A 21,698-nucleotide genomic window follows, 5' to 3' on the forward strand; every position below is an offset into this window, starting at 1 on the left:
TCACAGATGATGTATAGTATTCCTGATGTCTTACTCAACAGCATTAATAGTTTATAAGAATAATAGCAGAGGGCTCTACAGGAAATGTGTAAGTTTTGTTTTACATGTTATCTGACTCATCCAGTATTTAATTGGAGAGAACAAAATACATTTTTGATTTTTTAGTTACAATGATCTTTAAAACATTAATTCTATTTCATTTGCATCAAATCATTTATGTATTTTTGGCTTCCTGGATTTCATTATACAATTAGCAGGAATTTAATCATTAGTTAGATTGTAGTTGCCATCTCACCAATTTAACATATAAATGAGCCACTTGAACTATACAAATAACATGACTAAATGTATTACTGACAATGTGCAGGATTGTCTTGTGAGAAAACAGGGCATGATGCCTAAAATAGATTGGTAGGTATAATTTCATAGTTACATTATTTAGCTGTCATCTTTGTGATATGGACAATATTTTTAAAAAATTCAACAGGATCAGAGACTGAAGGGTGTACAACCTAAAGGATTTCAGGGGCAAGGCAGATGAAAAACAATATGGGATTTTGAGATTCATGAAGGGCTAGATTAGTGGTTCTCAATCTTTTTCTTTCCACTCACATACCACCTTAAGCAATCATTTGCTAATCACAGAGCACCTATGGCATAGGGAATATTTAAAGTGGTATGTGAGTGGAAAGGAAAAGATTGAGGACCACTGCTCTAGATCTATGATCAACAGCCGAGGGTAGCGCTTTGCATATAAGCATTTATATACTGAACTTTATTCTGAGGACATTTTATACCCTAAGTTTCTTGTCTTGCCAATATTTCATACTAAATGTTTATTTAGGTTAAAGAGAAATTGTGATAAATACAATATTCCATCAGTGTTGCTTCATTAGGATTAAAAATCTTGGACTGAAGAATAGATCAACTAGGCATTGCTTTAATTAGATAAAAGACAGTAAATGCATTAAATATATAGTACGTCAGGGAGGACAGAACATATATTTAACTCCACAGATACTGCCACTTACCCAGTATTTTCATGCCTTTAATTTCCAGTATTTTCAACATTTTGCTCTTGTCTTAGATTTAGAGGACCAACACAGAATGATTATTTCTTAAATTAACCCAATTGTCAGGTCTCACTTTCATAGCCTCTTACAGCACCTCATCTTTCAATGAGACATTTTTCATGTTCCTGACTTGAAAGTTCAACAATTTTAAATCATAACAATTTTCCTATTTTTTTTCCAGACAGTAATGATGTTTGTTTAGCTTTTCCTGTCATCCATATCATTATAAATCCCGTTTTACTTCACTTCCATCTTCTATCCTTTTTCCTCTGCATTTATTTAAAATCTGCTCTAACACTCCCCACTTTACTAACGTGAAACATTGTTTTTTTCACCCCATCGCAACCCACAAATGCACCTTGGTCTTGTTTAAATTACAGATGATCTCCAGCATCTACAATGTTTTTCCCATTTAATTTCGAATTAACCAGTGAATCCCAATTAATTCACACATCAAGTGAAAAAAATCAGAAGTTTGCACAAGATTGAATCAGTGGAGTAATTTAAATGGATAATTTCTTCTGACATATGGCAAAGGGTATTCATTACAAGGGTATCCATTAACCCTTTTTAACCAGATGTTAATTTTAGTACCTAAGGGGACTTTTCTTTGTAACATTTAAAATTTCCTCCTAAGAGTTAAAAGGCAAATTTATAGACCGGAAATTAAAGGTTAAGGCCAAGAGCAATTAATGTCCACAATTGTAAGCCGCAAGGTTTTAGCGGATAAACGATTTTCAAGGAACCATTCAGTAGTCATATGTCTTCTTTCTTTGGCTTGGCTTCACGGACGAAGATTTATGGAGGGGTAAAGTCCACATCAGCTGCAGGCTCGTTTGTGGCTGACAAGTCCGATGCGGGACAGGCAGACACGGTTGCAGCAGTTGCAGGGGAAAATTGGTTGGTTGGGGTTGGGTGTTGGGTTTTTCCTCCTTTGTCTTTTGACAGTGAGGTGGGCTCTGCGGTCTTCTTCAAAGGAGGTTGCTGCCCGCCGAACTGTGAGGCGCCAAGATGCACGGTTTGAGGCGATATCAGCCCACTGGCGGTGGTCAATGTGGCAGGCACCAAGAACTTTCTTTAGGCAGTCCTTGTACATTTTCTTTGGTGCACCTCTGTCTCGGTGGCCAGTGGAGAGCTCGCCATAGAACACGATCTTGGGAAGGCGATGGTCCTCCATTCTGGAGACATGACCTACCCAGCGCAGTTTGATCTTCAGCAGCGTGGATTCGATACTGTCAGCCTCTGCCATCTCGAGTACTTCGACATTGGAGATGAAGTCGCTCCAATGAATGTTGAGGATGGAGCGAAGACAACGCTGGTGGAAGCGTCCTAGGAGCCGTAGGTGATGCTGGTAGAGGACCCATGATTTGGAGCCGAACAGGAGTGTGGGTATGACAACAGCTCTGTATACGCTTATCTTTGTGAGGTTTTTCAGTTGGTTGTTTTTCCAGACTCTTTTGTGTAGTCTTCCAAAGGCGCTATTTGCCTTGCATCCGATGAAATGGTGCAGCCGAGATAGGTAAACTGGTTGACCGTTTTGAGTTTTGTGTGCCCGATGGAGATGTGGGGGGTGGGGGGGGGCTGGTAGTCATGGTGGGGAGCTGGCTGATGGAGGACCTCAATTTTCTTCAGGCTGACTTCCAGGCCAAACATTTTGTCAGTTTCCGCAAAACAGGACGTCAAGCGCTGAAGAGTTGGCTCTGAATGGGCAACTAAAGCGGCATCGTCTGCAAAGAGTAGTTCATGGACAAGTTGCTCTTGTGTCTTGGTGTGAGCTTGCAGGCGCCTCAGATTGAAGAGACTGCCATCCGTGTGGTACCGGATGTAAACAGCATCTTCATTGTTGAGGTCTTTCATGGCTTGTTTCAGCATCATGCTGAAGGTTGAAAAGAGGGTTGGTGCGAGAACGCAGCCTTGCTTCACGCCATTGTTAATGGAGAAGGGTTCAGAGAACTCATTGCTGTATCTGACCCGACCTTGTTGGTTTTCGTGCAGTTGGATAACCATGTTGAGGAACTTTGGGGGGGCATCCGAGGCGCTCTAGTATTTGCCAAAGCCCTTTCCTACTCACGGTGTCGAAGGCTTTGGTGAGGTCAACAAAGGTGATGTAGAGTCCTTTGTTTTGTTCTCTGCACTTTTCTTGGAGCTGTCTGAGGGCAAAGACCATGTCAGTAGTTCCTCTGTTTGCGCGAAAGCCGCACTGTGATTCTGGGAGAACATTTTCGGCGACACTAGGTATTATTCTATTTGGGAGAATCCTAGCGAAGATTTTGCTTGCAATGGAGAGCAGCGTGATTCCCCTGTAGTTTGAGCAGTCTGATTTCTCACCTTTGTTTTTGTACAGGGTGATGATGATGGCATCACAAAGGTTCTGAGGCACCTTTCCTTGGTCCCAGCAGAGCTTGAAAAACTCATGCAGTTTGGCATGCAGAGTTTTGCTGCCAGCCTTCCAGACCTCTGGGGGGGGGGGGAATTCCATCCATACTTGCTGCTTTGCCACTTTTCAGTTGTTCAGTTGGCTTATATGTCTCTTCCTGGGTGAGGACCTCATCCAGCTCTAGCCTTAAGGGCTGTTGAGGGAGCTGGAGCAGGGTGGATTCTTGGACTGAGCGGTTGGCACTGAAAAGAGATTGGAAGTGTTCTGACCATCGGTTGAGGATGGAGATGTTGTCGCTGAGGAGGACTTTGCCGTCTGAGTTGCGCAGCTGGCTTTGGACTTGGGGTGAGTGGCCGTACACAGCCTTTAGAGCCTCGTAAAAACCCCTGAAGTCGCCAATGTCCGCGCTGGGCTGGGTTCATTTGGCGAGGCTAGTCCACCACTCATTTTGGATCTCCCGGAGTTTGCGCTGAAGATGGCTGCATGTGCGACGGAAGGCTTGTTTCTTCTCTGGCCAGGACAGCTTTGCAAGGTGAGCCTGGTGGGCAGCTCGCTTCTTTGCCAGCAGCTCCTGGATTTCCTGGTTGTTTTCGTCGAACCAGTCCTTGTTTTTCCTGGAGGAGAAGCCCAGTACCATTTCAGTGGATTGCAGTATGGCAGTCTTCAGCTGATTCCAGAGGGTTTCAAGGGACGAGTCCGTGAGGCACATTGCATCCTCGAGCTTTGCTTTGAGGTTTGCCTGGAAGTTTCCTCTCACTTTGTCTGACTGCAAGTTTCCAACATTGAACCTCTTTCTGGGGGCTTTACTGTTCCTGGACTTTGGCTTGAAATGAAGGTTGAGCTTGCAGTGAACCAGCCGGTGGTCAGTGTGGCATTCCGCGCTGGGCACGACCCTGGTGTGGAACACATCTCGTTTGTCACATTAGTAAAATAATAAAACTATACTTCTTCAGAGTGGTGGAGAATATATATTGGACTGCCCTGTTCACATGAAAAACAGGTTTTCATAGACAAAATTCAATATATAACTGGTGTAAATTTTATAAAGTGCATTGCCTCATTATTTACTCTCATGCGGCAAGTGTAGTATGAAGCCTGCATATGGTACAGTTGGAGAAACATGATAAATGCTTTTGCAAGATTGCCAAGTCAGAATGCCATGATGACAACTGTCACAAATAGCAAAACATAACATGCTTCCAGAATAAAGTCAACAGTCAAAATTACAAAACCCAAACTAGAAACTTGGTCTGATGTTAACCTGTCAGTGCCAACAGCTGATCAAGCTATAAATCTTGTTCTGTTAATTGACCCAACAACATTAGACTTGTACAATAGATTTGTTTTTCAATAACTGACAGGGCTTAGAGCTGTAGCTCAGATCTGAAAATATCTACATGCTCAATTTACTTCTGTGGTTGAAAGTGATACAATCTTATTATGATACAGTATTAAGAAATTAGTTCCTTTAATTATATTGCATGTACAGTAACAACCATTCACATACAACGATGGACTTCACAGTGACGACTCTAGAAAAAAGGCGTAATTACATTAAAAAAAGGGCTGAAATTCTACATTGATTGGCAAAATGTCAAATTAAAAGATGTTATGCTGGACATAGATGTTCAGAGTAACCAATGTTTGGAACCTAGAAAATGTTCGGAGCCTGGTGTCGTCTCTAAATCAAAAAAAAAGGACAAAAAGGACAACGATTGAAATAAGCCTTAATGTATTTAAACTGGTTTCTGGAAGTTGCAAAAGTATATTCAGTGTGAAATACTTGCATTTGTATGGTGTCTTTCACAACTTCAGGAAAAAAACCAAAACAATTTACAGATAATGTGAACTGGTATGGAAGTGTTAATACTTCTGTAATCTATATGTGCAGGTTACATTTTTACTAATTAAAATTTTATCTTACAATCCAATAAAGTTGCACAAAGTGATTAGCTCATGAAAACAACTTTGTCATTCTGCAACTGTTATCTGATCTTGGTTCCAGACATTTTAAAAAATGAAATCACAATTCACTAATCCTTATGTTTTTACTGGTTAATCACTAATGTCATGTGTAATACATGTGGAAAAAGCATGTTTCCATACATACAACACAATGTTTTTCAATCTGTTTAGTATCAAAGACATCCTGATAATTTTAGTTTTATATCCTTTATAAGAAACGTGCTGCACCAAAACATTGAACACTAATGGCACAAACTGGCATTCACACGATAAAGAAATATTTGTTCATGTACCAGGACATTAACATTTGTCAGCTCTACAAGATTTTATTGCCCATATTGCATTTTACTTCAGCCAGCTGAACTTTTAAGTTTCCCAGAAGTAATAATTAAACACAAAAGTAAAGTATCTTTAAACAAATATTTACTATACATTTGGGATTTTTTTGCTTCAGTTAATTATTAAGAGAATATTTTTAAGAGATTGATAATTAATCATCCTGTATCTTAAAACAAAAATTGAAAATCCACTTTTCATCAATAAGCTTTACATTTTCAGATAGGAACATATACAAGAGTACTGCAAAAAATATTACTTATTGCAGTAATTTGTTGCTTGCATTCAATGTAATAATTAAAGTTTGTTTGGACAAAGCACCAGTCACATCAATTCCTCATTCCTCGAGTTTCATTTGTGGCGACTGCCACGCCTCTTCATTGCTGCAGTACATTGCGGACAGTACCATTTTCCTTTTGGAGCTTCTGTTAGTCCGACACATCCGTAATGAAACCACTCAATGGGGCACTTTGAAAGAAAATTTAATTTTGTTAGTTAATTTAAAAACCAGTTTCATTTTGTTTTGGTAAGCAGTTTTTTAAAAATATGAAAATACTTTTATGTACTGCATATGCATCCAACATTTACCCTGAGTATTTTTTTTGCTTCATTTATATATTTTTTGTTTACAGAAAATTTTGAATAAAGATAGATAATTAGTAATTTGGTGTTTTACTGAACACATGCATTGTAAAAAAAGTTGAAAATACTTACATCTTGATTATCACATCCTACCATTTCTCCATAAGACACCTGAAAAGAGTGTGTAAAAAAAAAAAACAAGTACATCTTTAAGTTCAGTGATTTATTGGTGGGAATTTATTAACAAATAGGTTAAAAATGATTGTGCCTTATTGGGGAACCTTATCAGTTGGTCTTTCAAATAGATTGTTACATTAATACCAACTTTAATAGTTTGGTTAAATTAAGTTAACTTTTTTTGCAGCATCTCTTGTTCATGATTAGGGCATTGTGACAATGTTTTACGGCTCACCAAGAAATACATTTTGGAATGCAGATAATTCATCTGCATCTTATTACAAATTTATTCACGTAGCATTTGGAAATGTGATGCATCACTTGGTTCATTAAGCTTCCAATATATTTTTTACTCTACTTCCTGATTGGAAGCGGGGAATGAAAGAAAAATGAACGAACAGTTTAAATACATTGGCAGTGAGAATTTGATTAATTAATTTATGGCAGCATTGGTCTCGACTCATTCAATAAAATAAAAATACTTCTAGGAATTAAACACATTTCTTGTAATGAATGTAAGTAATTTTTCATTCATATCTGTGGATTGTTTTCTTTAAATAGAAATGGCCAACATTCTCTCTCATTATATGCTACAAAATGTTCTTGCAAGTTTATTTGCCTTAAAAGTACACTTTTGTGGAGATAAAATGAATTAATATTTTTTTGAAACTCATGTTGAAATCTAATGCTAAATGTTTATAAAAAAGGTTCTAGCACAATTGTGTCCTCAATTTTAAAATCTATAAAAGTAACAGAACATTCAGTGAACTTAAATTAAATGCCTCATCTAATTATACACAAGTATTTGCAAGTGCAGACTTACCTGATTGCATATACAATAACGAGGCTCATTGGGATCATATGTCCAATCAACTTGGCTATTAGAATCAGACTCAGGTAAAGCTGGAGTCTGCTGAGGAATTTCTTGCGCGATGACTGACGATGAAGATGAAGATGACGAAGACGAGGATGACGACGACTGATGATTTGAAGACTTGTTGCTGCTTCTGGGGGAAAAATATAAAAATAATAAATGAACAATCTGATAAATGGACAATTTTTTTATTTTACCTAATTATAAAATTATGAACTATAAAAAAATAAACATTTTGAGAAAGCCTGGTAAAATAAGCAGAGAACAATCTGAACAAGTAGTATTTTAAAATGTTGAATCTTGATACCTTGATGAAGGGCTCAAGCCTAAAACAATGGTTATGTATCTTTATCATTGCTATAAAGAATACACTGTTCGATTTACTGAGTTTCCCCAGCTTTGTGTTTTATTAGCATTTTACATTTCCTTTTGACAGAGTAAGCCATTTTGATTTACAGATCAAATCGCACACCCTCACTAATTTTCTTTGTAAACTATTTTTCCCAATTTCTTATCAACTATCCCAGATTTATTAGCTACTGTGAATTGTCACGTGGCAACAATTCATAGATGCCATTTAACCTACACAGTCACTGGAAACAGTACAGGAGATTTTGTTGGGGAAAAGTTGATATTGGTTTTCTTAAAATCCTAGTGAATTTGGAGAATTTTCCACCAAGTACTGATGGAATTGTTCTTGTGCCTTGAGATGCCTGCTCAGGGTAATCCAGATTTCAGAAGCATATAATATCAACTGCTGATTTGGTAGACCATGAGTTTTGTGCCAGATCTGAGGACTTGATCTTTGAATATCCTTTTCTTTAACCACCTATCCCTTCCTCATTGGACCACAGGATGTACTGACACATTTAAGGTATTAGTCAGTTTCATCATTGATGTCTATTTGATGGAAGGCTTCTGAGAAATGGAAAGTAGTTCAAGCTTTCTAGCATCTTGAGAGAATATATTCTTTTCTTGGAGGCAAATTGATGCAGTGGAGGTGGAATGCTGGAGGACCTTCACCTTATTGGCCCCAAGTATAAGGCACACACCCTTATATGCTTTGATGAACAAGTCAACAGAATCTTGAGGCTCAGCCTCCAAATGTGCACTTTACACATGCTCCTCAGTATTTGGGTTTGAAAATGTGGTTTAGCGTGTGGTCAAAACCAGTTGTGGGAATGTGGGCCAGAGTTATGGGGTAAAAGGCAAGGAATGTGGACCAGGTAAATAGGTGACTTAGGGGTTTGAGGGAGAAGAACACCTTCTAAAGCCTTTTGGTAATAAGTTATTTTGGGAGCCAGTGGCCATGCATCGGTAACTTCTTTTTCTTATTTTAAACTGTGTTGCAGATCCTAACTTTCATCTTTGTTGTGCATTTCCAATAACTCTTCCACGTTATGAAGATGTACTTAAACAAATCCAGTTTCATTCCCTCATGGCACACACTGGCCATTATTTTCTCTGTTCACCATTTATTATTGCATGGTTCCATCATTCAAAGATAACCTCTAGTTTATGGTTATCTTGATATGGATGTGTTGTGCGTTTCTTGAAATGGGTGGATTTATCATTGCAGCTTGACATCAAAATAACGGGGTCATGCACTACAAGTATTAAGTCTTGAAAGTAGTGATAACATTCTGGTCTTTGAGCTCCAACAATGTAGTGGTGTGCCATGGGGGTAAAAACAATGCTGAATTTTGTATCCCATTATCTCTGATTTTTAAAAAAATCAAAAATCAGGGCTATTATTGATAATAAGCAAGGCTCTATAGTTCCTCAATCAACGGAAAGTGGAGCGTGATATGATCCTGTAAGAAATGCTTCATTTTTTGAAATATCATGTTACAGGATGATTCATCATTGAATATCCCTTGGAGGTCTTAGATTCTATAAATGATAGATTCAGAGAGGATTAAGCTTAAAGTGAGCCTTGGCAATGCCACCAAGGAAAAGGGAAAATGATCTTGTGATCCTTGGCAACCTTGAATTCTCATCCCTCAAAATAAAAATGTACAAGGGCATCTTTTTCCAAAAGGTCTCCAATCTGTACACATTAAATCCTTTTTAGCATTCACATTTTGGTGAAAAAAAAACACGACTTTTGTAAACCTTCAGACATTTTGGCGTCCACATTTTAGCGCCAGATATTTTGGCACTCGCATTTGGAGATGGACATGGCATTTAATTGAATGTTAAATATGTTTAATTAAATATCACAAATATAAAATTAATTTATTATAATTTTATTTAAATATAATGGAATAACATCTCCACACTCCCTCTCCCTGCAGTGAAATCAACCTGTTAGTGCCAAAATGTCCAGTGCTAAACTGTGGGTGGCAAAATGTCAGACGCAAATTGTGGATGCCAAAATGTCCCTGACTCCAAATTATACCACCATTGCTCCTGGTTCCAAGCCATTTTTACTCTCCTTGCCATTCTCACACCAACCTTTCTGTCCTAAGCCTCCTTTATTGTTAGGGTGAGGCCAAATGAAAAACAGAGGAACAGTCCCTCACGTTCTGTCTGGGTGGTCTGTAACCTGACGGCATGAACATTGAATTCTCCATTATCAGGAAACCTCGCACCCTCAGTTCCTTTCTCTCTTTTCATTTAGACAGATAGCATGGTAACAGGCCCTACCAGTCAACGAGCCTGTGACGCCCAGATATCCCAATTAACTTACAACCCCCATATATTTTGAAAAATGGGATGAAGGTGGAACAGACGAAGGAAACCCATGCAGACAAGGGGAGAAAATACAAACTCCTTACAGAGAGTGTCGGATTTGGATGTCGGTTGCTGGCGCTGTAGTAGTGTTGCGCTAACTGCTATGCTGTACCGCCCAAAGCCTTCTGCTTCAGACCTATCCTGGTCCTCTCACATACACTCTTTGTTCCAACTCCTGTCAAAAGAGGCCTGTTACCTAGCTTCTCTCCCCTTCCCCACCTGGATTCATCTGTGCACCATGCATACACTTTGCCCATTGGTTCATCCATTCCCTTCTCCTAGTGTTCCCATCAACGTATATCCGGTTCCATTCTTCACTTCCCTTTCTTATCACATTCTATAATACACAGACCTTTGCTGTCTCCACTTATCATTTCCCAGTCTGTCATGAAGTCCACACTTCCAGCTCCACCTGCCCATCAACCTCTCCTCTTTTAGATCCATCTATACCTGATTAGTTCTACATTACCCCTCCCCTTATACTGGTCATCTCCCATTTACACTGATACATGGTCTCAAAATATCCATTATATCTTTCCCTCCACAGATGCTGCCTGACCCAATGAGTTTCTCCAGCAGCTTGTTTTTTGGTCCAGATATCAGCATCCATAGTCTCTTATGTCTCAGACACAAATACACTGTGCATGAACTCAAAGGTATAAAAATTATAGGAAGTTTTTTTTGAAAGTTCAATTTAAAAGGAAATCCTTATTTGACTCCCAAGGACTAACAAAGAAAATGAAGGATATGACAAAGGATCTTTAACCTGAAATGATAACTCTTTATTTTTCCCACAGATGTTGCCCGACTTGAATGTTCTTTGCATTTTTTATTTTTATTTCAGATTTGAAGAATCAGGTTTTCTTGATTTTTAAATCACTTTGCATATGTTGTCCACATCCAAAATTTTCCATTGGTATACACTACAGGACAACTCTAAATATTCAAAAATTGGATTCTCCAAAACCCTCATTTATCTTAAAAAATTTTGGATAAATGAGTATATCTTAAATCAGAAGAATCTCTTGTCTTGGCATCATCAAGGAGAGTGGCCTCCCGGCAGCAGCGGGAACATCGGGCTCCTGGCAGCAGCGGGACCTGGGTTGGGAGATGTTGGTGGCGGCCAGCAATTTTTTTGGTGAGAAGTAAGGATTATTTTAATGTTAATGCCTTCTTTTGTTGCTTTTCTTCTTTAAACATGGTTTCAAGTGGGCTGTTTTTAAAAAAAATGACGAATTATCCAAAAAAACATTCATCCGACATAGGTCCGGTCCCTACCATTTCGGATAATCTGAGTTGTACTGTATTTAAATTAAACTCAGCAACAAAATAGAAAAATTCCTTTCAGCATTTTTAAACTGATTTTGTAACTTCTTTCCTCCACAGAGACTGAGGAGGAACTATTCAGAATGAATTTTTAACAAATTCAATCTCATCACAAAACTGTTTCTGACATTGTGGTTAATAAAATCTGAAATTAGAATCTGGGCCATATGGGACAACAAATTGATGTGGATTGTTATTCAATAGAGAATATTACTCCAGCCTGGATTAACAATATGCTGGATCTTAAATATACACATACTGATAGTTGTAAAAACCATCAGTAAAATGAACATTGCTTTTGGAGCAGATGCAATGGGCTCCTATGAGATTTATATTAGCCTATTGATATAGGCTAATTGTTAAAAGATTGTAAAATACTTAATTTGAACCTGATTAATTAAAATCATGGTAACAACATTTAAAAAAAAACTAATAAAAATTAACTCACAATAATGAAAACACTTACTTATTTTTTCGACCACTGCGTGAATCTGTGGCTGATGTAGGTAACGTCTGAGTAAGCGTTGAGGCTAGTGTGGAGGTATAACCCGTTGATTCTCTCGAGATGGAGAATTCTCGTGCAAGCTGAAAATCATTGTTTTTGAATGCTTCATAAGTCGCTTTTATAGTAGATGTCCTTCTACCCTCCTTCATCTTAAATAAAAGTAAAATAAAATATATGTAATATAGCTGCAACATTAATTTTAACAATTTAAAACAACTTTTTAATACAACTTCCTTACTAACTTACTATGTGTTTGCATAGTTTTAAAAATATTTATTCATGGCATCACTTCAAATCAATTCCTTTTATGATGTAATATATCTACAGTAAGATTTAACATAGTGCCACAAGCTGAACATATTAAAACATTGAGAAATTGTCATGGCATTTTTTTCCCCCCAGAGTAGATGAACATAAAGCTAAAGGGCATAGATTTGAGGTGAGAGGGAACAGATTTAAGAGTCTTGAGGAGCATCTTCTTCACAGAGGGTGGTGTTTCCAGAGGAAGTGGCAGAAGCAGGTACAACTGTTACGTTCAAAACACATTTAGGCAGGTACGTGGCTAAGAAAGGTTCAGAAGGATAAAGGCCAAAAGGATGAGTTTGGTTGGCATGCCCAGTACATGTTAAGGGCCTGTACCAAGCTAGAGAACTCTATGACTAAAACTTGGTACATTATTTCAACAATGTTGATTTTTATTTCTTTTTATAATTAGTTTATAGGCAAGGTGGCAATGGTCAGCATTTATTGCCTACTTCTAATTGCCCTTGATACTGAAGAGATGGGTTCTTCAACCACAGCCCCTGTAATAAAAGAGTGCTATCAGGTAAGGTTTCAGGACTTAGTTATAGTGATGAAGTCAGGATGTTGTTGAATTTGAAGCAATATCTGCAGGTGATGATGCTTCATGTGCTTCAGGAGAACACGATACAGTCCTCATCAAGGGCTCAGTAGTGCAAAGGGTCAAGAACTTCAAATTCTTGGGTGTCAGCAGATCTGTCCTGGAGCCTCCATGTCGCTGAAATCATGAAGAAGGCTCGCCAGTGGCTATACTTTGTGAGGTGTTTGAGGAGATTTGGTATGTCACCGAAGATTCTTAAAACTTCTACAGGAGGCCATTCTGGCTGGTTGCATCAATGTCTGGTATTGAGGTGCCAGCGATCAGGACAAGAAAAACTCCAGTGGGTTGTTGACTTGTTCTGCGACATCACGAACTCCAGACTTCAATCCATCGAGGACATCAAAAGGCAGTGGTTTAAGAAAGCAGCCTCTATCCTCAAGGACCCCCACCACCCAGGCCATGCCCTCTTCACTCTGCCACCATTGGGGAAAAGGTATAGGAGCCTAAAGTGGCACAAGGACAGCTTCTTCCCCACTCATCAAATTTCTGAATGATCAACGAACCAAGGACACTGCCTCACATTGACTTTTTGTGCACTATTTTTATTTATTGTTGTAAGATGGCTTCTATGAATGTTTGCACTGTGACGCTGCCCCAAAACAATGAATTTCATGACTTGTTCATGACAATAAATTCGGATTCTGAACTAGATTCCAGCTTTTCTCATGCTTCTATCGGACTTCTGAACAAAATTCACCCTAGTAAAATAACATTGGTTTTACTTTGTTCAAGCTGAACTCTCACTGTAACACTGCTCTCTGCTCTGTTTTATTCTGCTGTATGTGAATAGATTTGCAGATACAGTTATCTAAAACACTATTACAGCACCAGCTACTGGGGTTCAAATCCAGTGCTGTCTGTAAGGAGTTTGGATGTTCTTCCCTTGTCTGCGTGGGTTTCCTCTAGGTGCTCTGGTTTCCTCTCACCCTTCAAAACTTACCGAGGTTGAGGCTGTAGGTCAATTGGGTGTAAATAGACAGCACGGACTCAAGGGCCGAAAGGGGCTGTTCCTGCATTGTATGTCTAAATTTAAATTTAAAACACCACACAAAATAAGCTTTTCATTGTACTTGAGCACATGGGACAATGAACTTGAACTGATGTGTGGTAGACGGTGTAAATAATTTGGTTGCAAGGAGAGGCACTAATTAAGCAGACTGTTTTGTTCAAAATGGTGTCAATCTTGAGTGGTTTTGGAACTGCACTCAATTAGGAAAGTGGAAAACATTCTGATGTTCTGTCACACTTTTGATATGTGTTTCTTTGTATGGTAGGTGTCAAGACATGGGTCACCCATCCAAGGTGTTAACAGTCTTAATGCCCAACAAGGCATACAGGCATCCAATTTAAAAATACAAAGACTATGATATTGCCAAATATAGAGAACCATATCTCTGATGTAATAGACCATTTGTGATCATTTGAGATAGTTGTGGGAGAAACAATTAAATTATGTCACCAGGTAAGTTCAGTTGTATCAAATAAAAAATAATGTTCATCATTTGTTACCTGTGCCGTGGCTTGAACAGCCTGGGCTGCTGCCATTGTGATGGCTACAGCTCCTGGTCCAGCTCCTGGAGATAATGAGGTTAGATTATATGAGCTGAGGTGCTGCGATGAATTGACACTGTAGGCACTGTTAGACGTTGATGTTAAATTGTTATTACGGCACCCTGAAAAGAACATAAAACAATAATATATTATTTATTTTCACTTTGTTATTTTAACACTCCTTACAGTGAATGGGCTATGAGCATTTTCTACGCTTTAGAACGTGGAAAGAATAAATTAACTTTGGTTCAAATGTCATTAACACTATTCAAGCATGAGAAATTCATTCCTGCTTAGCAGTATTAAATATATTTTTTAAAAGAAGCTGTGCATTCTTCTCTACTTCAGAAATTCCTTCAGATGTGGTGTAGAGTGAACAAGCTTTTACCAGAGGGTCATTTTTAACTTAGTGACCAGGAATTGTCTTTTGTAAGTATTTTTTACATGGATAATGTTCTATTAGTTTTAGCATCTTCTGACGAAAGACTGAAACTAATTAATTCTAGTTTCTTAGAGTTATTACATACAAGTGGCAAGTGGGGGAACACATGGAAACAGACAAAAAAAAAACAAGCAGAAAACATGGAAAGTTGCTATATAGTGATAAGTGGGAACAGTATCAGATCATTACAAAAGGTGGTAACTTTTCAGGGAGAGGTAAAGGACAGATGGAACCAGATGTGTCCCCAGGCCCTATCACTCATCTCTATCCTCCTCCCGGTTCCATCTTACTATTACCTATCTCATCCCCAATATCGTTCTACTTGCCCTTCACGCTATTTTCCTAATGGTAACTTTTCTTTTCCTGCTTATTTCCCTTCAGCAGGTCACCACTTTCATCCTCCCCTCTCCTACCTTCCTCTACTTGCACTTCTGTTCATCTGCTTCAACCAACCATCTTCCCAACTCTACCCCACCTGTTCCTCCATGTACCTGTCATCTTTCACCCCTCCTCAGTCTATTTCTCACCCATGGTCTCCTGCCTTACCCCTCCCCTTTTCTCTTTATAATGACTTTCTTCCCTCTCCACTTTCACTCCGAAGTCAAGGCATCAACCCAAAAAGCCAACAGCTTCTTTCCCCCAAAGATATTGCTTGACCCACTGAGTTCCACCAGCAGTTTGCTTTTAACCACGCTAAATGGCTGACAGCTACATTAATCTTCAGTGCATATTTTGAATAGTTAATTGTTCTTCTGGAACTCCATCATTGCAAGAATTAATTTTTATCCTGCCCAGCACCAACCCCTCACCACAATCAATCAAAATGCTTCAGATTAGCTTTCAACTCCTACAGCTCTATGTTATTTATAAAATCTCAGAAAAATATACCGCTTAAGTCTCATGTCAGTGTCAATTTTCTCACGAGTTATCCAATTAATCATATTTTAATACTATTCTCAACAACTCCATAATTTTTGCTTTGCTACCAGGCAATTCCAAATCTTACCATTGAAAGTGCTTACAATATCTTTTTTAGGTAATGCATTCCACAGCAGAACAATCCATTATGCAAACACAAGCTGATGTCGTCTCTGGTTCTTTTGTCAATTACAATAAATCTGTCTCCCCTGATTATCGAAGTTTCTTCCAACGAGAAAGTGTTCTTCCTAATTACTCCATGAAGTCATTTACTACAATGTAATTGTCACCGGCCCTGGAAACTCCAGATTCCAGCCTCTTTCTGCAACATCAACCTTTGTAAACCTTCCTAATACTGCTATTTCTTTAATCTTCTATAATAAGCTCCATCAGGTCTTTTCCATTACATTGAGACAGAGGCTTTTGCACTGTTCTGAGCTTTTCATACATTCTCTTAATTAAAACAAATTCTCTATTTCCTCATCAGCAGAGACAAGCTTCAAAATACCACGTCCTTCCTCTGTCTTCATAAGTTTCACGAGGAGTCAGAGCTCAGTTTTCTAAATGCTGATTCTACCTCTAACGTCTCTTTTTAAACTTCAGTTGAACTTTAGTCTCTTAATTAATTAATTTTCCTTTCTAAAGGAAGATATGGCAAAAATATGGGAGAGGAAGGGCAAGGTAGAGCTGTGAAAGAGGGAAAGGAAGCTTTGTTCAATGTCATTTCACTTGTTATTCTCCACTGCAAAAAGCAGGAAAGAACTGGAGGTAATGATGCATCAAAGGAAAAACTCTATCCTAAAAAAACCAACAAAATTACATACTTTTTCTTGTGTTGTCCAATCTGTAATGCAAAAAGGCAAACAATGCCAGTACTCCCAACAACAAATAAGATGGACCTGATTGTGTGAACCAAAATTCATCCACCACTAATTTTTAAAATATGTCTATATCATGGGCTAAGCAGAAAACAATGATCTGAAATTCCTGACCAGTGGGCTCAACATCATCTGCTAGTCATTTGCACATGGGAAGAAAACATGACCAGACCTGACATGCATAGATGAAGTAATCTTCTGCATTTCACAAACAATTAATGTGGAAACCTTGGTGATTTTTTTTTCCACCTGTGTTCCTTTTTGGGAGAAGAGAGGACTCATACCCTTCAACATAAAAAGATACAATCACAAAACATCACAAGATGTTTCCAAGTCAAATATCTTGTAGGAAGCAGAAATTTGAAAATGTTTTTTTTTAAATCACAGAATTAGATCTAGCTTCTGTCATAATTTTTATCACTTACTGAAAATAATTGGCTTATTAGCCATCATCTTAGACAAACAATTATAGGCAGAAATTCACTTACCACCTCTGCCTTCCCCTTTCCCCACTGGAGTTCCAGGCAGAGCCAGATACCCTAGAATAGTCAATGTATGAGAAGACTATACTACTCAATTGTTCAGCTGTTTCAAAAAATTTTGGTGGAGCTGGATCACTGATAATGATTAGTTGATAATTTCCACATTGTCACTTTTTAACCCCAAATCCATTGACTCCTTTGACTCCCTCCTACATCAGGGGTGGGAAACCCACTGCCCACAGGCTGCATCCAAATTTATCTGGCCCGCAACACAATGCTCAGCAGTTAGCTACATGATTTTTTAAAAACCCTGCCATCTTTTGCAGCTTGTGCAAAAGCGGTTGCTTCGGCTACCGTAGTACAGTGCATTGTGGGACAATCGAGTGCTGCCATGCCAGGTAGTCAATGGGATCCAATTTCAAATGGGCAACCATTGAGTTTGGAACGTCTGGGTTCGGTTCCATTATAGGGCCGGTATGGTGAGACTGGTGTGCCAGCAGGTGAACGAGTGAAGCTGGTGTCTGAATTCAAATTTATCTGGCCTGCAACCCAAAGCTCAGCAATTAGCTACTTTTTAAAAAAACCCTGCCAACATTGGCAGCTTGCGCGAAAGCGGTTGTTTTAGCTACTGTAGTGCAGTATGGGACAACCGTGGTAGGCAGGCAGTGGGATCTGATTTCGAAAAGGTTGAAAACAATTTTATTTTGTTCATACTGCACCCTCAAACAAAGATAAATTTATCAGGCTATATTTCAAATTTGGCCAAAAATTGAGTTTTTCATGCAGTGTTTTACAGTTTTGTTTTACAGGCATGTTTAAAAAAAGTTCAATAGGTAACTACAGATATGATATTGTAGTTTTGTTGCTGTTAAGTTCTGATTTCACTAAATAAAGCTTTGTATTAAATTTTAAATTTAGACATATAGCATAGTAATAGCCCATTTTGGCCCTCGATAACTTTTATTTACTGGTATATATTTTATTTATACGTCATGAGTTTTTTGTAATGCAATTCAATGTTAAAAGGTTTCACTATGACAGGAGATTATACAGAATCAAGTTTGTTTAGTTTTATTTGCAATAGGTTAGTACTTGCAGAGAGCCACACCCCTGTTGGTACAGGGAACCTGTTGGTACAGTGAGGCTCTCTGGTAAACCACGAACACACCATTTGGCCCAAGCATGGTAAAAGGTTCCCCACCCCATCCTACAGGATGGCAAGCATCAAATTCTATGCTGACCAGTGGACAGTAATTTATGAAAGGCTGGGAAGACCATATTGTTAGTTGCAAAGTGAGGAACATATTTCACTGTAAAGCAGATAACTAGCTTGGTTCAGCAAACCTGTTTGTTGAATTGGACAATCAAACACAAAGATACATACTGACAGTTATGGTATGCAAGTCAGATGATCCAAACTGGATCTATTCATTAACCTCATAAAATGATTAACTGTCAAAAACTGTATAGATTGTAAAATAGTTATTTCCAAAATTTTTGTATTATTTTAGCTTATGGTCAATTCAAATCACCTGGTGTATTTTCTTTTGAAGCATCTGATGTAAGTGTTGATAAGAGAGCTTCTGATTTGAATTTTTTCTCAGGCATATGGTCTACAGAATGGTGTGTTGATGGGTTGTATTTCCGTTCTGCAAAAATGTCAAAAAATAAGTCAAATGCAAATCATTTTAACAGAAGCTACTTATTGAACGTTAACAAATTCTGAATCACAATCAACAAATTTTGTATTATCAAACTGCCGTATAAAATGGGGTTAACCAGGCCATTTGCCCAGTTATGCAGCAGTTAGAAAGGGTCTGACGTGGTCGGTCAACCCTGTCAGAATCCAACCGGGTTCCTGACCTACCTCAGAGGTAGTCAGGGAACCCAGTTAAACTTACCTAAGTCGCGTCCACAGGCAACCCACTTATTCCGGTGATGCCAGCGCTTGAGTGCGTGCATCCTGGGCAGCCAGCATCTGAACATGAGTACGTGACGCGTCATAGCTTGGGCAGGATCCCCCTTAATTCGCTGAGTTGGTGATTTAATGGGTAGATCCCCCTGCAATTTAAAAGACGCTTCCAGCACCTCTGCCTCAGTAATCACACCTGGGTCCCAGGAGGACTACCCAGCTGCTGCAGTTTAAAAGAGGTATTGGGGTATATGCAAAAAATTGACACTAGCTGCAAGGTCCCACCGACTTTTATTACTTTTTCATAATATAACCACTTACAGCACAGAACAGGCCAGTTCGGCCCTACTAGTCCATGCCGTAGCAAATCCCTACCCTCCTAGTCCCACTGACCAGCACCCGGTCCATACCCCTCTCGTCCCCTCCTATCCATGTAACGATCCAGTCTTTCCTTAAATGTAACCAATGATCCCGCCTCGACCACGTCTGCCGGAAGCTCATTCCATATCCTCTGCGTAAAGAAATTTTGCCTCATGTTCCCCTTATAATTTCCCCCCTTCAATCTTAAACCATGCCCTCTAGTTTGAATCTCCCCCTTTCTTAATTGAAAAAGCCTATCCACATTTACCCTGTCTGTTCCTTTTAAAATCTTAAACACCTCTATCAAGTCCCCTCTCAATCTTCTACGCTCCAGAGAAAAAAGCCCCAGTCTGCATGAGTTCATGTCTTTTTTTTTGAATAATACATTTTGTTGCTCTCTATAATATCATATTTAATACTTAGGGATGGAAATACACTATTTAAATGGCATGCTGTTCCAATCTCTGCCCTGAACTATCCCAGATTAATAAAATCTACCTTTCTTAAATGCATGATGACAACCCACAATAATTATATTTAATGATTTTCTAATCTATGCAAAGTGAAATCAGCCCAACAAAGTAATCTTAAAAGTCACTACTCAACACTTACTTTCTAGTGGAGTGTGCGAGTGAGCATGGTGGTTATTAACTGGCTGAGGTGGATTGTCCAATTCCAAAGATCCTGAAAGGGAAAACAGAAAAAACAGTTTTATATTTTGTTAACTCTAGAGAACTGTTATTGTAGGCTATGTTTCTTTTCTTATAGCTCCTGGTAAATCTGCAAGCTGGTTCTATTTCAGGTCATGTTATCCTTGCCACATAAACATTGTTTTTGTTCTAGTAAGCTTCAGTTCTCCATGTTATCTTCTAAGTTATATCAATCAAAGGAATCAAATCTGGTTAGAGCAGGAAAGTGATACTGAGGAAAAGATCAACTATGCTTTTATTACATGATGGATCAGGCACATTAAGCTGAAAATCCTTATCCTGTGTGTGGTCCTTATGTTCTAAATTAAGCAAAGAGAAATGTCACTTGGATTTATTTTTCAGCATTTTGGCTTCAATTATGGAGGTTGTTTGTATCTGTCTGACACCCAAGAACAGATATTTAGAGGCACAATATATGTGTTTATACACGAACTTGAATATATCATTATTTTGTAGTTATTCTTGCTTATCGTATTCTATTTTTTAACATTGTTTTTTCTCACATTGACCACTATATCCACACCCTCCCATGAAATAACTTTTCCAGAAGCTTCTAACTGTATATAACACATTTCTGATCCCATCTAGAAGCACATATCATGACTAATATTCTTGGTCTCCAAGTGGTTTTGGAGAGATGAAGAAATTATAGAATAGTGAAACTATGGAAGGAAATTTTTAAATTGAGGTACAGAAGAACCAGAAGCCAACATTAGAACTTCTATGTACATCTGCTTCCTCCAATTTTCTCTTCCAAAACAATCCAATTTATCTTCCTGCTTGATCAGAAAGTGTGATCACTTTAAATTCTCTATACCCCAGAGAAACAAGTATAATGTACAATTAACAATACATCTTATCAAGAGTATGACAAACTTCCTATCAGTCTGTGTCCATCCTTCATCTGCCACATTTGTTAATAACAAATTAATTTATAACAGCCTGACAGAAATGAGTGTGCCATTAACTTAGACAAGCTAAGTGAATCACCTTGGGAATAACTTTGAAGTAAATGGGAGTACTTGACATTTCTAAATCTCCCAATTCCCAACAAACTCATTCACTATGCAAATTTAATTTGGTCAATGCAAAGCTCGCCTTATTTTAGCAGTATAATGGATAAATTTAACAACTTTACAAATCCAAATTAATTTTATATCATTCACATATTCAAAGAATATGGAAGCTTTTAAAAAAATTTAGAGTTTATTTTCTTGGACCTAACAATAGACAGCACCTTGTGCAGTAGCTCTCTGCATTTAATGTGCAAAAATACCTGTTATTTGAAAAGGTGGCACCAGTGACATCATTAAGCAATATAATTTGCATACAAACTAGATCCCTGGAATAGACTGCCTCTTCAAACTATGCTGCTGGCAGGAAGGTGAGATTTTACAATAGCTTGACTCATGCACGCCACATTAGATTAAGAACAACTATAACTGGATTATTTGAGTTGTGTTTGTGATATCCATAAAACATGGATTTAACAAGTTGAATGTTGATTTTTTTTTTGGAAAGAGAAAATTCATGATATAGAATAAGCAGAGAGTTGCTAAGTGTTACAGAGTTCTGTGTTGTGTATTGGCCTAT

General features: G+C 38.3%; 1 protein-coding gene across 13 annotated transcripts in view; it reads right to left on the reverse strand.

Annotated features, from left to right (window-relative positions):
• Positions 1-4,901: 4,901 nt before the first annotated feature.
• Positions 4,902-21,698, reverse strand: part of ing3 (inhibitor of growth family, member 3) — a 44,145-nt gene continuing 27,348 nt past the window's right edge. For 10 of the 13 annotated variants that reach the window (XM_069903941.1, XM_069903942.1, XM_069903947.1 and 7 more), the window contains 8 exons: positions 20,008-20,079; positions 18,656-18,772; positions 17,130-17,180; positions 14,362-14,525; positions 11,913-12,100; positions 7,334-7,517; positions 6,466-6,504; positions 4,902-6,219 (listed from right to left, as the gene is read on the reverse strand). In XM_069903941.1, coding sequence (XP_069760042.1) covers positions 6,103-6,219; positions 6,466-6,504; positions 7,334-7,517; positions 11,913-12,100; positions 14,362-14,525; positions 17,130-17,180; positions 18,656-18,772; positions 20,008-20,079 — 932 coding nt within the window. In that variant the 3' untranslated portion in view covers positions 4,902-6,102. Of the gene's footprint in view, positions 6,220-6,465; positions 6,505-7,333; positions 7,518-11,912; positions 12,101-14,361; positions 14,526-16,813; positions 16,927-17,129; positions 17,181-18,655; positions 18,773-20,007; positions 20,080-21,698 lie in introns of those variants that run through there. The other 3 variants (XM_069903938.1, XM_069903949.1, XM_069903951.1) reach the window with 3 other exon arrangements.

This window comes from Narcine bancroftii, chromosome 11 (genome assembly GCF_036971445.1).
Source record: "Narcine bancroftii isolate sNarBan1 chromosome 11, sNarBan1.hap1, whole genome shotgun sequence".
NCBI classification, from domain to species: Eukaryota; Metazoa; Chordata; class Chondrichthyes; order Torpediniformes; family Narcinidae; genus Narcine; species Narcine bancroftii.